Consider the following 18014-nt stretch of genomic DNA (forward strand, 5'->3'; position numbering starts at 1 on the left):
ATTGGACCAAATATTATTACTATTATTATCATCTATTTTTTTGTGGTAAATATTTCATGTTTGGCAGTTTATATGACTGCTATCGTATTATGGATGTGTATTTTCTTTTTAACATAATTTAGCAGACTACTACAATATCTTACAGTTATGGGAACTGAGCTAAGTGGCATTACATAGCTAAATATAAAATTCAATACCACTCTTAAGTAATAATCATCTTTAATTAAGGAACTCTATTTCATTTTGCTAACTATACTTTTACTAGATATTTCAATATACTAGGACTTGTGCAGTCTCTCTTGTTTCCTGATTCCTGTTATTCTAAACAGCATTTGATTAAAGCTTACTCATATATCCTTCTTTTTAAAGGGTCAGTCTACAATAGAATTTTTATTGTTTTAAAAGATAGATAATCCCTTTATTACCCATTCCCCAGTTTTGCATAACCAACACAGTTATATTAATACACTTTTTACCTATGTGCTTACCTTGTATCTAAGCATCTTATGACAGCCCCCTGATCACATGACTTTTTATTTTCTATTGACTTGCATTTAGTACTGTGTTGTGCTAACTCTTAAATAACTCCTTGGGGGTTAACACAATGTTATCTATATGGCCCACATAAACTTGCAGTCTCATGTTGTGAAAAGCCAATAAAAAAGCATGTGATAAGAGGCTGTCTAAAGTGGCTTAGAAACAGGCAGAAATTAAGAGGTTTAAATGTTATAAAGTATATTAAAGGGACACTGAACCCAATTTCTTTCTTTTGCGATTCAGATAGAGCAAGACTTTTTTTTTAATCTCTTTTATTTATGAACAACAATGTGTGGTCATCAAAAATAAATAAATTTAAACCCCACATGGGGTACATTGAAAAGATACACGATATACATATGAACATTGACCTATTCAAAAAAATAAATAAATATATATCTTTACAGTTTTCACTACACATTGTCGGTACTTTTTTATTTTACAAAAACAATACAATAAAAACCATAATAACACAAAAACATAACCATAACACAAAAAAAAGAAAGGGGGGGGGGAGAAGAAGAAGAGGGAGAGGGGAATCCTAATTACCAAATCCCTAGGAGAACCAATTCAGAATTTCGAAGAGGGTATATTAATTTTTAAGAAAAAACCTAGAAATATCGTGGTCGTTATCTATATTAATATCAAGTTGTTCAAGGATACATTGTTTTTTTAAACAATTTTTAATTTCCGGGATGCTAGGAACTGTTCGCATTTTCCATTTTTTAAAGATGAGATATCTGATGGCCAATATGGCCATATTAATGATTTTAGTATTAGGCTGCTTATCTTCTGAGTTAAGACAGAGTTAGAGAGGGGAAATTCAGTATCTTACGGAGCCAGAATTGGACTTTGAGACAAACATTTCTAATCTTTGGGCAGGTCCAAATCATGTGCAGAAGGTTCACTGATGGAGATGAGCACTTAGGGCAGACTCTAAAGTTAGTGTTTCCACATTTGGCTCCCTTTTCTGGAGTGAAGTAAGTCACATGCAGTAGCTTCAGATGTGACTTCCTCCATGTAGAGGAGAAGGTTACTCGAGCCACCTCTTGGATCGAAAGCTGGGGTGTTTTGGGGTCTAGTTCTTGAGCCAGCAAGGCAGCCCATTTAATACAATTTTTATCAAGATTAACTATGCCTCTATCAGAAACCAAGATCATGTAGCAAGGAGTAATTGACATATATCCATTCTTAACCAGGTTAAGCCAATTCTCGATATTCCCTAGGGACCAATTCCAACCATAGTCATTTGTGAGTTTCAGTGCATAGTGTCTAGCCTGGAGATAGGCAAAAAAGTTTCTATGTAAAAGATTAAATTCCATTCTGAGAGTGTCAAATGATTTGACACAGCTTTTCTCTGTATCTAATATCTGGAATACATTGGAAAACCCTTCAGCCTTCCATTTTGAAAAGAGTGTTGAGGATATTCCTACTTGGAATTGAGGGTTCCCCAAGAATTGGATGTATCTCGATACGCGATGTTCTATAACTAAGATGTTGCAGGTCTTTTTCCATGCTAGAATCGGATTATATAAGGATCTAAGTTTTTTTATTTGAGGTGGAATATGAGTGGTATCCTAATGAATAAGCGCCGCAGGGAGAAGAGGGTTCGTTATACTTTTTTCAAGATCATTGTTTGTAGCATAATCTCTTAGGAATAACCAGTCCATCACTATGAATGCTAAGAAAACATAATTATAAGCACTAAGGTCGGGTAAGGCCAAACCTCCACAACTTACCGGAAAAAAAAGTTTTGAAAGTGAAATTCTGGCCCTCTTATTTTGCCATAAAAACACCAAATAAAAGAGTATATCCTGCAAACAATTATATTTGAAACAAATATCTAAATAAAAGATTTAAATATAAAAAGAATGTGGCCACACAGGTTTTGTAAGAGCAAGCTTTTCTTGGGGAATTTTTTTCTCCCGCACCTTTTAAATACCGCTGGTATTTAGAGTTCACAGAAGGGCTGCGTTAGGCTCCAAAAAGGGAGCGTAGAGCATATTTACCGCCACTGCAACTCTAAATACCAGCGTTGCTTACGGACGCGGCCAGCTTCAAAAACATGCTCGTGCACGATTCCCCCATAGGAAACAGTGGGGCTGTTTGAGCTGAAAAAAAACCTAACACCTACAAAAAAGCAGCGTTCAGCTCCTAACGCAGCTACATTGTTTCCTATGGGGAAACAGTTTCTAAGTCTGCACCTAACACCCTAACATATACCCCGAGTCTAAACACCCCTAACCTTACACTTATTAACCCCTAATCTGCCGCCCCCGCTATCGCTGACACCTGCATATTATTATTAACCCCTAATCTGCCGCTCCGTACACCGCCGCAACCTACATTATACCTATGTACCCCTAATCTGCTGTCCCTAACACCGCCGACCCCTATATTATATGTATTAATCCCTAATCTGCCGCCCCCAACGTCACCTCCACCTACCTACAATAATTAACCCCTAATCTGCCGACCGGATCTCTCCGCTACTATAATAAATGTATTAACCCCTAAAGCTAAGTCTAACCCTAACACTAACACCCCCCTAATTTAAATATAATTTTAATCTAACGAAATAAATTAACTCTTATTAAATAAATTAATCCAATTTAAAGCTAAATACTTACCTGTAAAATAAACCCTAATATAGCTACAATATAAATTATAATTATATTGTAGCTATTTTACGATTAATATTTATTTTACGGGTAATTTTGTATATATTTTAACCAGGTACAATAGCTATTAAATAGTTAAGAACTATTTAATAGTTACCTAGTTAAAATAATTACAAAATTACCTGTAAAATAAATCCTAACCTAAGTTACAATTAAACCTAACACTACACTATCAATAAATTAATTAAATACAATACCTACAAATAAATACAATTAAATAAACTAACTAAAGTACAAAAAATAAAAAAGAACTAAGTTACAAAAAATAAAAAAATATTTACAAACATTAGAGTTAATTTATTTCGTTAGATTTAAATTATATTTAATTTAGGGGGGTGTTAGTGTTAAGGCGACGTTGGGGGCGACGTTGGGGGCGGCAGATTAGGGGTTAATAAATATAATATAGGGGTCGGCTGTGTTACGGGCAGCAGATTAGGGGTACATAGGGATAATGTAGGTTGCGGCGGTGTACGGAGCGGCAGATTAGGGGTTAAAAAAATATGCAGGTGTCAGCGATAGCGGGGGCGGCAGATTAGGGGTTAATAAATATAATATAGGGGTCGGCGATGTTAGGGGCAGCAGATTAGGGGTACATAGGGATAACGTTGCTGGTGGCAGTGTATGGAGCGGCAGATTAAGGGTTAAAAATTTTTAATAGAGTGGCGGCGATGTGGGGGGGCCTTAGTTTAGGGGTACATAGGTAGTTTATGGGTGTTAGTGTACTTTAGAGCACAGTAGTTAAGAGCTTTATAAATCGGCGTTAGCCCATAAAGCTCTTAACTACTGACTTTTTTATGCGGCTGGAGTTTTGTCGTTAGATTTCTAACGCTCACTTCAGCCACGACTCTAAATACCGGCGTTAGAAAGATCCCATTGAAAAGATAGGATACGCAAATGGCGTAGGGGGATCTGCGGTATGGAAAAGTCGCGGCTGCAAAATGAGCGTTAGACCCTTTCCTGACTGACTCCAAATACCAGCGGGCGGTAAAAACCAGCGTTAGGAGCCTCTAACGCTGGTTTTGACGGCTACCGCCCAACTCTAAATCTAGGTCACTATTAGATATTGCAGTTGAATAAAAATATTCTTTCTGCTTTCAGGTATTTGAAAGGAAAGGTTTCAATGTGTGTGTGTGTGTTTGTATATATATATATATATATATATATATATATACACAAACATGTGTATATATGTGAATATATGTTTATATATATATATATATATATAATGACATATATACACATATAAAACCATAAATACAAATAGTGTGTGTGTGTGTGTGTGTGTGTGTGTATATATATATATATATATATATATATATATATATATTTATATATATATATATATATATATATACATGTCTACTTATGTGTGTGTGTGTATGTGTGTGTGTATATATATATATATATATATATATATACTGTGTATATATATATATATATATATATATATACACACACACACATAATTAGACATGTATATATATATATATATATATATATATACACACACACATAATTAGACATGTATATATATATATATATATATACACACACATAATTAGACATGCATATATATATATATATATATATATATATATACACACATAATTAGACATGTATATATATATATATATATATATATATATATATATATATATACACACACATAATTAGACATGTATATATATATATATATATATATATATATATATATACACACACACACACATAAGTAGACATGTATATATATATATATAAATAAATATATATATATATATATATACACACACACACACATAATTAGACATGTATATATATATATATATATATATATATACACACACACACATAATTAGACATGTATATATATATATACACACACACACACATAATTAGACATGTATATATATATATAATGTATTTATATGTATAATTCTATAAGATAGTGTATATATAAGTGTACATGTATTTTTAAATGTATTTATTTTGTGTTTATTGCAACTTTAATTTTTGCCCTAATTATTTACTTCAGGTATTCAGTCATGCTAACCCGAAGAGCGCAAATTTAGTTTGTGCTTGTGTGGCCACATTTACTTTTAATTTGTAATATGAGCACATTGTTAGCCCTTTGTGTTTGATTAGTATTTCTGATGTTTGCTTAACATCGTTTCCAGTAAAAGAAAATTCCAAATACCCCTGCTTTTCTCTGATTTCGGCTATAAATAATAATACTTATAATACTAATTAGAAAATTAATTAATATTTTTATTATTATTCAAATTCCTGCCATTTTCATCTTAAAACATCTCCACAATTTGCCACTTTTTTTTTTTTACAGAAATAACAACTAAGATTTGAATCCACTATTTTATTATTTTCCACATTGACTATTACAACTACATAATCTCTTTTCATCCTAGCTGCTGTTTATTACCTTTAAAATTTATAATTAATGCCCCAGCCAGGCTGATCTTACTTATTAATTGATTGATTTCTGCCATTCCTGTCTGCCAATTCCTCTACATCCCGAATTAAGTTAAAAATCCTGACCCTAATATTTAAGGCCCTGAATAACATTGCACCCTCTTATATATCTTCCAACCATTTGGTCTGCTATGCCCATTACCTACTTCTCTCCTCTTCTCATTGTACCTCTGCACATTCCCATATACAGGGCTATCCAGAATGACCCCAATATTGTGGAATTCTCAGCCTCACTCCACAAGACTCACTGGTAGCTTTCAAATTTTCAAGTGTACTTTAAAAACTCTACTGTTCAGGATGCAAAGAGTCTGCTATAAAATGTATTCTGTTGTTAGCATATCTTGCACCCCTTTATAATATAAGCTCTAAAGTCAATCTGTCCTGTTGGAAAGCTTCATTTAAGGTGATCTACAATAGTTGGCAACTCACAGGCAGGGCCCTCTTCCAAGCCATCTGATCTATTATTGCCTTTCACAAATGTTACATTTTTTCTATTGCATATATGTTTGTATTTCTGCTGAATTTCTTGGTGCTTTACAAATAAATGGTAATAGTAAATAAAATATTTAATTCCACAAAGGTAGATCTTAAATAATACTAAATTAAATGGAAGTGTTGCTATTAAGTACCATTTTTAAACTAATATTAAATAGTAAGAAACCATGCTTATCTATTAATCATAACCATTTGTTTTTCAGCTCCTCTAACAGATAAACCCCCAAAATTACTACAACCTTTGGAAAATAAGTTGACCATACAAGAAGCCCAGATAGGTAAGTAACCAATGTTTTAACACACACACACACACACATATATATATATACATTTCAAACACTTTATTATTTTACTCTAGATTCATCTTCATTGCCATTAATTCTTTTGAGAAAATAAAAACAAAAATGTTAGTGATAATTTGTGAAGGAATGTATATTTTACATACCTATTTTGCCTGTTACTTTATAATTTTATATCTCATTTTTCAGTAATTAGCCAAATATATGAATTATTTAATAATGAAATTAAAAGTGAACATTGCTTTATCATTTTGAAACATATGTACAAATAATTGTAAAATGCAAAATAAATATGAACAAAAGTAATATAAAAAACTTGATTGACCATCCAATTCCTGTTCGTATGAGAAATAACAGTAATTGAATTTGAGATAAAGTAATGCTGAACAGAATTATGTTCATAGCTGTGAACATATTTGAAAAAAATTAAATTAAAGACTGAACTTTCTTAAATTACATTTGCCATTTGACTCCATGTAAAATGTGTTTTTAACTTGAAAAATGATAGAGAACGCAATAGAAAAGAAAAGAGAAAAAGTTTTAATTGATGTTTCCCAAGTAAGCATTTGTTAAAAGATAGATGGGGCACTTTTTTTTCTTCCCCAAAACAATAGAATCTACTGAGCATTTGCAAAACTATTGTTCAAATTAACTTCCTTTCAAGAACATCTTTGATAAATGGGCATGCCTTTTTATTCTTATGCTTTTCACACGGCAGAAATGTGTTTTAATGGTGTAATTATTAATGGCTGACTTACAGTGTCTTTTTGCTGAATTTTAGTACAGAGTAATTAAGCATTTTCCCTAGCATCATATATTTTTTGAAGAAAATGAACACACATGAACAATGTAGATGTCACCAAATCCAGTAATCTTCCCTTTTGTCATCTTAAGAACAAATATATAATTTTAAATAAACTAAAGTATTTAACCATACATTCATTGAACAGCTAACAATTTAGTTAAATGCTTATTTATAAAAAAATATTAATATTTCTAAAGTGAACATGGATTTCTGCGCAACTCTTAAACGGATTCTGATAATTAACATTGTTGTAATTACAGACATAATTTTTAATTAACAAATTATGTTATGTCTCTTTTCATCATTAGAAATGTTTTCAGTATTTTGAAAATGACCTGTTTTATTTGATAAATTGAATCCATTAATTTGTATTTGTCATATGTTTATGTTTGAATGATACAACATAGGTGTACTGTGTAGAAATAATGTTTAATAAAACAAACCACATCTGTTTTCGCCATTAAATATTTTTCTGTTCTTTGAGAATTACTTGATTTTTTATGGAAAATTAATTTTTATTAATTTGTGTTTGGGGGTTCATTTAAGCCTAAATTACAAATAGAGCGCTATTGATAGTGCAGTGTGAGCTATCAATATCAAGGCAAAGTTGAAAAATAGAACGCTAAAGGGGAAGCCCTAAATCAAAAAAGATACTGGATTAGAATGACCTCCCTTATCAGACATATATGTTTAAAAGCTAAAATTAATTCTAAATGAAATTGTTTTTAAATTGTTAAAAACACGTGTGAAATCACCTCTTAAGAAACATGTATCCAAAGCCTAAAAAAGTCGAAAAATGTCACCTTAAACTTTGTCTTTGAAAAAAAATTAGCAGCAATACAATGTTTGTCATATGCAGTCTTTTCCAGTTATAATCCGTGCATGCTTTTTAAATGTTAAACATCCATGCAATTCACTCTTTACTTTCAATGTTATTGGGATCCCAGTTGATTATACAGTGATGTGTTGCCGGCACCAATCATTCTTAGCCTTAATACACAGAAATTCTTTACTGGGTCTCACCAGTCCTGCCATTACCGTGCCTCCATAGAGTTCCCGTACACTTCAATTTGCCACTTCCACAGCTGATTGAGTGTCATTTCTCACATTGTATTCTTTAGGTGTATCAACATCAACCTTCCAGATATCGAGTCACAAGACTGTTGTCTTTATCAAGCCCTCCAAGTAGGGTGAAATGTGTTGATAAGTTGTGAGCTGCATTAAGTCTAATACAAGAAGGATATTCTGATTTAAAGAAATTGGATTTACAGTAAAAACAAAGCAACGGAATCTGAAATAGGAAAGCACCAATCACAGAAAAAGCTGACAGACATGTGACTCGATATTCAGAAGGTTGATGATGATGCGCCAAAGGAATACCATGTGAGGAATGACATTTAAAAAATGCTTACCTGTCATAATATAGTTTATGCTTGCAACCTAAATGTAGTTTTTATATAAAACGTATTTTTAATACTTTTGTATACATAGAACCATTTGAAAAACAGTAAACTACTGTAATCACGTGAGCCTAAAACACCGGGGCTCCAAAACGTCTATTGCAACTAATAAATGGAGCCCTATGAGGTGAGTTAGCAAGGATGTGCTCTCCCACATCCAGATGTTTTGCATTCCACTTGTAATCTAGGCCTTATTATTATTATTATTATTATTATTATTGGTTATTTGTAGAGCGCCAACAGATTCCGCCATGCTAAGAGGCCTTAGACGGGGTAGTTAAGAGCAATTATTTTGTTTTTGTGAGCAATATTTGTATTAAAACAATATATTTCTGTGAAAGAATGCTACAATGATATTGGTGATAAAATAGAGCAAACAAAATGAAGCACAAAATTTGGCAAAGCATTTAAGTAACGTTCCATATAGAGTTAAAGTCATTGCTTGGAAATAGATAGGGTACTTGCTTGACAGTGAATTGCAACCCTGTTTTTCATTAAAAGGCTTGTTTTGTTTGTAACCCGGCAATAACTGTTATCCGGAGCATTAAAATGCTGGGTATTGTTGTTTATCTTGTTCATGCAGCTCTCATAGTAGCTGTTATCTTATTTTAACACCTTACTTTTAATGCTTAGTGAAACTTTGCACCTTCACACTGGGTGCCGCCATTTTGATGTTTAAGTTTTCTCGCACCTAGTGACAAAAGCAGGGTGCATTCATGCATTCACAAAGCTATAACATTGCTGTTTATTACACAAGATGTGTTTGACATGTTCAATGCAGCGAGCTGTACATTTTTATAGTGGCTGCTTTGTTCTATATTATTTTTTTAGTTAATTTTACACCATGAAAAAAAAATTAACGCAAAAATGTAAACCGTACTCACTAGTGTGAAATCTAAACCTAAATTCAAGATACAGCCTTCAAAAAGCAAGCAATCTCATTGATCTGTGAAGGTGCACCACTCCTGTCACAGAATGTAACAAAGTTTAAATATGGTGGTGCCCAGTGTAAAGATGAAGAGCATCATTAAAGGGACATTATACTCTAGATTTTTCTCTGCATAAATGTTTTGTAGATGATCCATTTATATAGCTTATACAGGTTTGCATGTTTTTTTAAAGGGACAGTTCACCCAAAAACTTTCTCCCCTTTAAATTATTCCCAATGATCCTTTTTACCTGCTAGAGTGTATTAAATTGGTTGCAAGTAGCTCCTTTACTCATATTTCAGCATTTGAAATAGCTGATTTAGCTTGTGGTTTCCCAACCTATACTGAAAGTTTTGATACTGGCGTATACGCTATTGACAAGCCTAAGTAAACACAGCCAGCAGAAGAGATTACACCCTCAGTGGGGGGCATGATAGTAAAGTAATAAAATGATAATTTTCCATTGTTCTCTCTATGTATTGAGCTTTGGCGTTCCAGACAAATATAAGATAAGGAAGCAAGTCTGTGTACATAAAAGTGATAACGAAATGAGATCTGATATTACCTGAAGCTCAACCCATTGTAATAGGCTGTGGTTTCAAAGCACAAAACCAGCTACTTCATATACACAAATAAACCTGAAAATGCAATTTCTCAAATATTTTATACTATGCAGCTAGTATAACAAGTCACTGAAAATACATTAATGGAAAAACTATTTTACAGTGTACTGTCCCTTTAAATGTATCATTTTGCTTATTTTTAAATAGCATTGCTTTGATTTTCAGATTCCTAACCAAGCCCCAAAGTTTTAGGAGAATACTTATGTATACCTACTCCAGCTTGCTCCTGTTTGTGTAAAAAGTATTTTCATATGCAAAAGAAGGGGGAGGGTGAGTTACTGCTATTTCCCACTTGCAGTGGGCTTTCCAGCTATCTTTTTAACAGAGCTAAACTGGGAGCTTCTAGGTAATTTTTTAAATGGTTTTATACAGGATTTTTAGATCAGTATCAGTGCATATTATTCTTTATAGTAGTGTCTATTGCATGCAGTTATTTGAAAATTGGTGTATACTGTCCCTTTAACTATCACCTGTAGTGAGTTAAAATAAGAGGACAGCTTTGAAGAGAGCTGCAGGTATAGGAGAGAAAACATGGTGAGTAGTAACCATGTTACTGTAGCTGTACCCAGCAGTTCATATATACAATGTGTACAGGTGCTAATTTTATAACTACATTTGAGCTTGATGATCTTATCATGGTATAGCCTCACTGTGCTTGAATTAATCAGAATTAATAATCAGCACATTTAATGCCCTTTTAAAAAGCATTGAGTACAGTAAATCCTTGAAGGGATATAATATTCATATGTTAAATCACTTGAAAGTGATGCAGCATAACTGGACAAAGCTGCCAAGAAAATATTACCTGAACATCACTATGTAAAAAAGGAATGTTTCGGACATAGGGGCATATTTAAGAATGTGCGAGCGGACATGATACGAAGTAGCGTATCATGTCCGCTGCACATCGATGCCCATCGATAAATGCCGACAGCTTACATTGTCGGCATTTAAAATTGCACCAGCAGTTCTTGTGAACTGCTGGTGCAATGCTGCCCCCTGCAGATTCACAGCCAATCGGCCGCTAACAGGGGGTGTCAATCAACCCGGTCGAATTCGATCGGTTTGATTTCTGTCCGGCGCCTCAGAGCAGCTGGACAAGTTATGGAGCAGCGGTCTAAAAGACCGCTGCTTCATAACTTCTTAATAACTTCTTTTTCCCGCGAGCCTAAAGGCTCGCTGGAAACAAGGGGCCTCAAGCTCTATATGGAGCTTGATAAATATGCCCCATAATCTCTGTGTCTGAAATGTTGCTGTATTTTAATGAGATAACCCCTTAAATAAAGCTTTTGGTGTCACAGTGCTTTGTATGGGACTATTTGTATGTGGACTATATCAGATGGCCTATGTGACGTGTACGCACTAGAAGCATTTTGAAATATAAAAAGGTTGGTGCTAAATTTTTGCTGTTTTTATTGTCTACTACATGTAATAAAGGAATATATTTTACCTCAAAATGTCTTCACCTCACTAGAGTAAGTTCTCTTTAAACAGTTATCCTTCAGCTACTGTCAGCTGCATGTTGTTGAAGAAATAAAAACAGCAGCCAATCAGCTTAATCAATGCTGATGTCACATTTTGCTTTACTGTGACCTCATGAGATTTCATAGTAAACTTTCTTATACTGAGAAGGGAAATAACATGAGTGTGCCTGCTCATGCAAGTTACATGCTCCCTTGCAAGTCCCGGGACTACAACGGGATGTGGCTACTGAGGAAATTTTGAGGTGAAATATCTTCTTTTCAAGTGAAGTTGAGGTAACATTTTCTGTTAGATATGCTGCATTACTTTCAAGTGCTTCAACATTTGGGTGTTATGTCCCTTTAACTCTTCCAAATTTCAATGTCAATTGCATATTTAAAATGTTTTTTTTATATATTTCATTTAATACAACCAAAGTAATTTGAATCAAAGACAGTATTAACTGAACAATTTAAAAGGATATAATAATTAAAATGGCAAACATGCATTTTGCAGAATATCATTCTTATCAATATTTAAATGTATGAATGTGCAGTTTAGTTTTGACTATAATGCCCTTTAATATGTATAGCATAAGTTGTTCAGACATATAATGGATAAAGAAGTCCAGAGTGGGGATTATTTAATGCACAATGGTCAGATGTTTGTGAAGCTTGGAAAATATGTTTTAATAAATATTGTGTATATGTAATTGCCATACAATAAGAATGCTGTGAATGTATTAAAAAGGAAATGTTAACAGATAATTTACACTGTCAAGCCAGACATACTTCAACATCAAGTACATATAGGGTACTTCATATTTCAAAATGGCTTGACATTTCATTTACAAGTGACTTGTGTTATTCTCTAAAGCAGGGATGGTCAACTGGTGACTCAAAGGCCACACATGGCCCTCTGCAATTAAATTTGTACTCCCCCCCTAGATAAAGCAAAACTAAAAAATATGTGCTTTGGGGTGGCCATAACACCCTGAGCCCTCTGAACAGGGGAACAGTACCCTATAACCTTAGCAAATCTAAGGAAGTAACCATCACTGTTCCAAAGCATTCTAGATTTACATTTATATTAAAAAAACTGTGACAGACGGTCACTATAACTAGCCACTAGGGAGTTTCTGACATCAGGTGCTATTTCACTGGTACACTGTTAGATAGAGACCCATGTTATACCCCATTAACCATAGTTGTGCTTTCCTAACCCCCCTGGCTGTTAACTTATAGGGGGATATTTATCAAAGTGCAAATGCTTTGAGCGTACAACTAATATTCATGAACCATAGGTTTTAACCACTTCTTCATAAACCGTCTGAGGTGTTAGATTAAAATCACCCCTGATCCAGCCAGGGTGATTGACAAGCTGTGCTCTCATGTGGTTGGTTGTGCGAAAACCGGAGGCGGCATTGCATAGCATCTGCTTGTGAAGTGATAAATATGGGCAGCAAATGCTACTGCAATTTGTTACTCAGGGTGGATAAATTCACCATATGCAAACCTTGTCCATCTGGAAAATTATAAGTTTGGCCCATAGACTTACTAATATTTAGTGGGTCACATTGAGAACACTGTTTCTATAAACGTAGTTTTAATATAATTGCAAAAGTTAAGTCATTATGAGAAATGCTGTTGCTAGTTTTTTTTTTATTTTGGCTTCATTAAATTTGGTCATGGGATCCAGACCATAGATTATACTTGTGTTCTAGATTAATTTGATAAAATATATAAAGTTTCCTGGGAAACAGTTTTTTTTTTTGTGATATCGTATTTCTTAATACCCTTTATTTTTTTCAGACTGCAGCTATATCTTACTTTAGTGACTCTTATGCAAATAATTTTTATTCTTCATATAATAGTATTTGGATTTCTGTCATGTGCTTATTGTCATTTTATAATAATGATGAATTGAACATAGAGGTTAGTTCGTATATTTTGTAAATCATTTGAACAGCGTGCTATAGCATATTGTAAATTTGAAAGTGACATGGGTTATTAGTTTGATTGATTGTATGTTTTTATATTAAACCATCACTTTAGACTATAAAGAAAAGCAGATTTTAATTTAATATGCAACAGAGAATGTCACATTTTTAGATATCTGTATCTTTTTTTTTTTTTGTAATACATTTTACAAAATTTTGCAGGTTCTGCAGACAACACATTTGTTTTCAAATTAGTTAAGTTATAAAGCACACTGTGTTGCTGGATAGTGAGAGAGCCATGGATATTTAATAGTACTGTTTAATAATCAAGCTTTATGGATACATTTGTAATGTAAAATTGGTTTCCCCTTAATGGGCCAGATTACAATTAGTGCTCTATTGTATTTTTTAACTCACTCGCTAATTGCGCTCATAGTAAACTTCCAACGCAATTTGGTTAGAGTGTGAAAGTAAGACGTTAGCGCAACGACTTCAAAGAAATAAAGAAATAACAGCGCTCACAAGCTAACAGACACTGTATAAGACCTACAGCACTAAACCCGAAGGTAGTTAGGAATATTTTAGTTCAGGTCCTGGGAATGTAAATAATGAATAACTACCTTCCGGTTAGAGCTGTAGGTCTAATGCTGCGTCATTTTACCATGTGAGCAATAAGTATCCGTTTTGTTTTTTTCTGTTGGTGTGCTCTATTAAAGTCTATGGGGAGAAGAATTTATTGCGGTCGCAATATCCAAAGACCTGAAGAAAGTGCACATTTCACTTGTGAGCAAACCATTTACTTTCAGCTTGTAATATGCACGATAACCCACAAGTTTACTTTGGGTGTTGTTTGTTAAATAGCAAGCCACTTGTAATTTGGCCCTATATATTTTTAAAGTAGACAGTCCAAGCTATTGATCTAGGCCTATTTTTTTATATTTGATTCCACTATTTAGTCACCATATATGATCATATGCTTTTTTGCAAACTTTAGGTTTCTCACTAAAATTATTTACACACATCTACTAGTCATAAGACAAAAGGTTGTAAAAGCTTATCTGGGGTCCCCTTTGTTCAGAAACAGCAGACATGCATGGCTTTGCCTTTGGTATTTTGACAATTTGAAAACTGTTAATTTCAGCTGTGCACCACACTTGGCAGTGAATGTGATAATCAGTTGGCTTGTAAGATTAATTTTTGCTGTAGTGTAGAGATAAGCCTCCAGTCTGACACCTCTCACCCCTTTTTTAAATATATTTATATATTTATTTCTGAAGTCCCTCCCTTCTCCCACTGACCACCACCATGATTGTTACTGGAAGTCAGTCTGCCAGCAACAAACTAGGATTTTTTGTTTTATGTTATAACATTATTTATTTTTTATATTTTCTGTAGTGTGGAGTTCCCCCTCACCCTCTTCACATAACCCCTCCAAGCAGTTGCTTTTACTCTATAGTGTAATGTCCCCCTCCCCCAAGCCTATATTAATGTCCCCCTCCTAAACTGTTTTCTGTTATTTAGGATACCCTCTGTAACTCTCTGTAACAATCATCAATCTAGCTTCATATGGTAGGGTAACATAATTAGTACTCCCTTACCATATGAAGTCAGAGGCCTTCTTCCCCCTGGTTGTGGCTTCAACTGTCTGAGCTGAAAGTGGGGACCACAACAGGCATGTCTGTGTTGAACGTAGGTACTACATTAGCACAGTACACTGTGCAAAGTACTGTGTGACATACTACCTATGTCCAAATAGAACAAGGGGTTAAATTTGCTGAACTAGGATGAAAAATATATTTTTATATATATATATATATATATATATATATATATATATATATATATATATATGTGTGTGTGTGTGTGTTGTTGCTGAAACAAGAGATCTGTACCATAAATGAGTACTAAAATGGGAACTTGCAAAAGTTAAGTTGGTTTGACATATAAAGTGTGGTTCATCCCTTATTAGGTGAGTAAGATATTTTAACCTTATATTTAGGTAGGTATTAAATAGTAAAACATTATTATTAAAATGTATTAAATTGTGACTTTTTTAAATAGAAGATCCAGATTAAAAGGACAGCGTACAGTAATATTTTCTCTCCTTAAGGGCTAAATTAAGAGTGGAGTGCTAACTGTTGTGCACTGGCAATAAGGGGTATACCATGGCTATTTGTATGCATCGGAAGTAGGGCGTTTATTAAAAGTTGAGCGCAATTGAATTTAACAGATATTGGCGTTTGCGTGACTATTGAGCTCTAGTTAACTGTTATGTGAGACAAAAAAGTTGCACAAAAAACATTGAAAATAACTTCAAAAGTATAGTTACACTCATCATAACACTGTCTGATAAAAATGATTAAAAATAAATTGTATTAAAAAACTATAAGGGTTCTAAGATATGAGGCCTCAGGTGTTAGAAAAAAGCCCTACAAAGGGTTTTAACATAGAAATACATACACATCAATAAATATGTATATGTATGTATGTAAATATATGTATACAGATGTGTTCATGTGTTTTACTGTATATTTACTGTACACATTTTACATCCCAGTGTTCTTCACTTACAGGATAATATCCTTTTATTGTGAATATATATTTTTAGTTATATATATATATATATATATATATATATATGTGTGTGTGTGTGTGTTGTTGCTGAAACAAGAGATCTGTACCATAAATGAGTACTAAAATGGGAACTTGCAAAAGTTAAGTTGGTTTGACATATAAAGTGTGGTTCATCCCTTATTAGGTGAGTAAGATATTTTAACCTTATATTTAGGTAGATATTAAATAGTAAAACATTATTATTAAAATGTATTAAATTGTGACTTTTTTAAATAGAAGATCCAGATTAAAAGGACAGCGTACAGTAATATTTTCTCTCCTTAAGGGCTAAATTAAGAGTGGAGTGCTAACTGTTGTGCACTGGCAATAAGGGGTATACCATGGCTATTTGTATGCATCGGAAGTAGGGCGTTTATTAAAAGTTGAGCGCAATTGAATTTAACAGATATTGGCGTTTGCGTGACTATTGAGCTCTAGTTAACTGTTATGTGAGACAAAAAAGTTGCACAAAAAACATTGAAAATAACTTCAAAAGTATAGTTACACTCATCATAACACTGTCTGATAAAAATGATTAAAAATAAATTGTATTAAAAAACTATAAGGGTTCTAAGATATGAGGCCTCAGGTGTTAGAAAAAAGCCCTACAAAGGGTTTTAACATAGAAATACATACACATCAATAAATATGTATATGTATGTATGTAAATATATGTATACAGATGTGTTCATGTGTTTTACTGTATATTTACTGTACACATTTTACATCCCAGTGTTCTTCACTTACAGGATAATATCCTTTTATTGTGAATATATATTTTTAGTTATATATATATATATATATATATATATATATATATATATATATATATATACCTATATATCTATGCATAGATATTTATTTGACATTAACAGCATCAAATTTATATAGAAATTGATATTTAACAATAAAAAGTAGATGGTTTTCTATGTGAAGAACATAGGAATATAAAATGTGTTTTGCGCATCATGTTTTGTGATTTTGATTTTAACGAGATAAGTAAGGTTAGCGCACGTGAACTTAGCAATCTTACAGTGTGTTTTTTAAATATTACATATAAAATATTTTTAAAATGTATACAAATTATTAAAAATTATTAAACATACTGTAAAAATTATAGATATATTCTATGGATTATTTAGAATATTTTACAGTACACTTAATAGTTTCTAATATTTTTATTATTTGTTTTTAATATTCTATATATAATATTTAAATAACGCACCTTAAGATTACTAAGTTTTCGTGTGTGCTGACCCGACCGCATTAAAATCAAAATCACCAAACTTGATGAGGAAAACGCATATTTTACAAGTGCAATTGTGTGCTGTTATTTTAATTGGCCCACAATGCGAACGTTACCTCCCGTTCTCATTGCTAGGAAGCTATGCACTCAATAGTGTGCGCTTCCATAGGCTTCAATGGGAGCCTCGTTCTCATGCTGTGTCTCTAGTGCAGTGAAGGGGGAAGTCGCACATCGATGGGCAGCAAATGTAATTATATGTGTATTTGATTATATACAGATATATGTATGTGTATATACACATATTAATGCATAAACATATATGTATATAATCATATACATATATATATTTACAAAGAACACATAGTTCCATAGACCGCAAAGTAAAGGTACTTTTACACCTGCCACATTTAACCCCATAAAACTTCTTCATGCGTTTAATTTA

The 18014-nt window shown here is 33.0% G+C and overlaps 1 protein-coding gene across 1 annotated transcript in view; it reads left to right on the forward strand.

Annotated features, from left to right (window-relative positions):
• IL1RAPL1 (interleukin 1 receptor accessory protein like 1) overlaps positions 1 to 18014 on the forward strand; it is a 1236367-nt gene that overhangs the window by 699446 nt on the left and 518907 nt on the right. The window contains exon 5 of the mRNA XM_053705272.1: positions 6401 to 6475. Coding sequence (XP_053561247.1) covers positions 6401 to 6475 — 75 coding nt within the window. The remainder of the gene's footprint in view (positions 1 to 6400; positions 6476 to 18014) is intronic.

This window comes from Bombina bombina, chromosome 3 (genome assembly GCF_027579735.1).
Source record: "Bombina bombina isolate aBomBom1 chromosome 3, aBomBom1.pri, whole genome shotgun sequence".
Classification (NCBI taxonomy): Eukaryota; Metazoa; Chordata; class Amphibia; order Anura; family Bombinatoridae; genus Bombina; species Bombina bombina.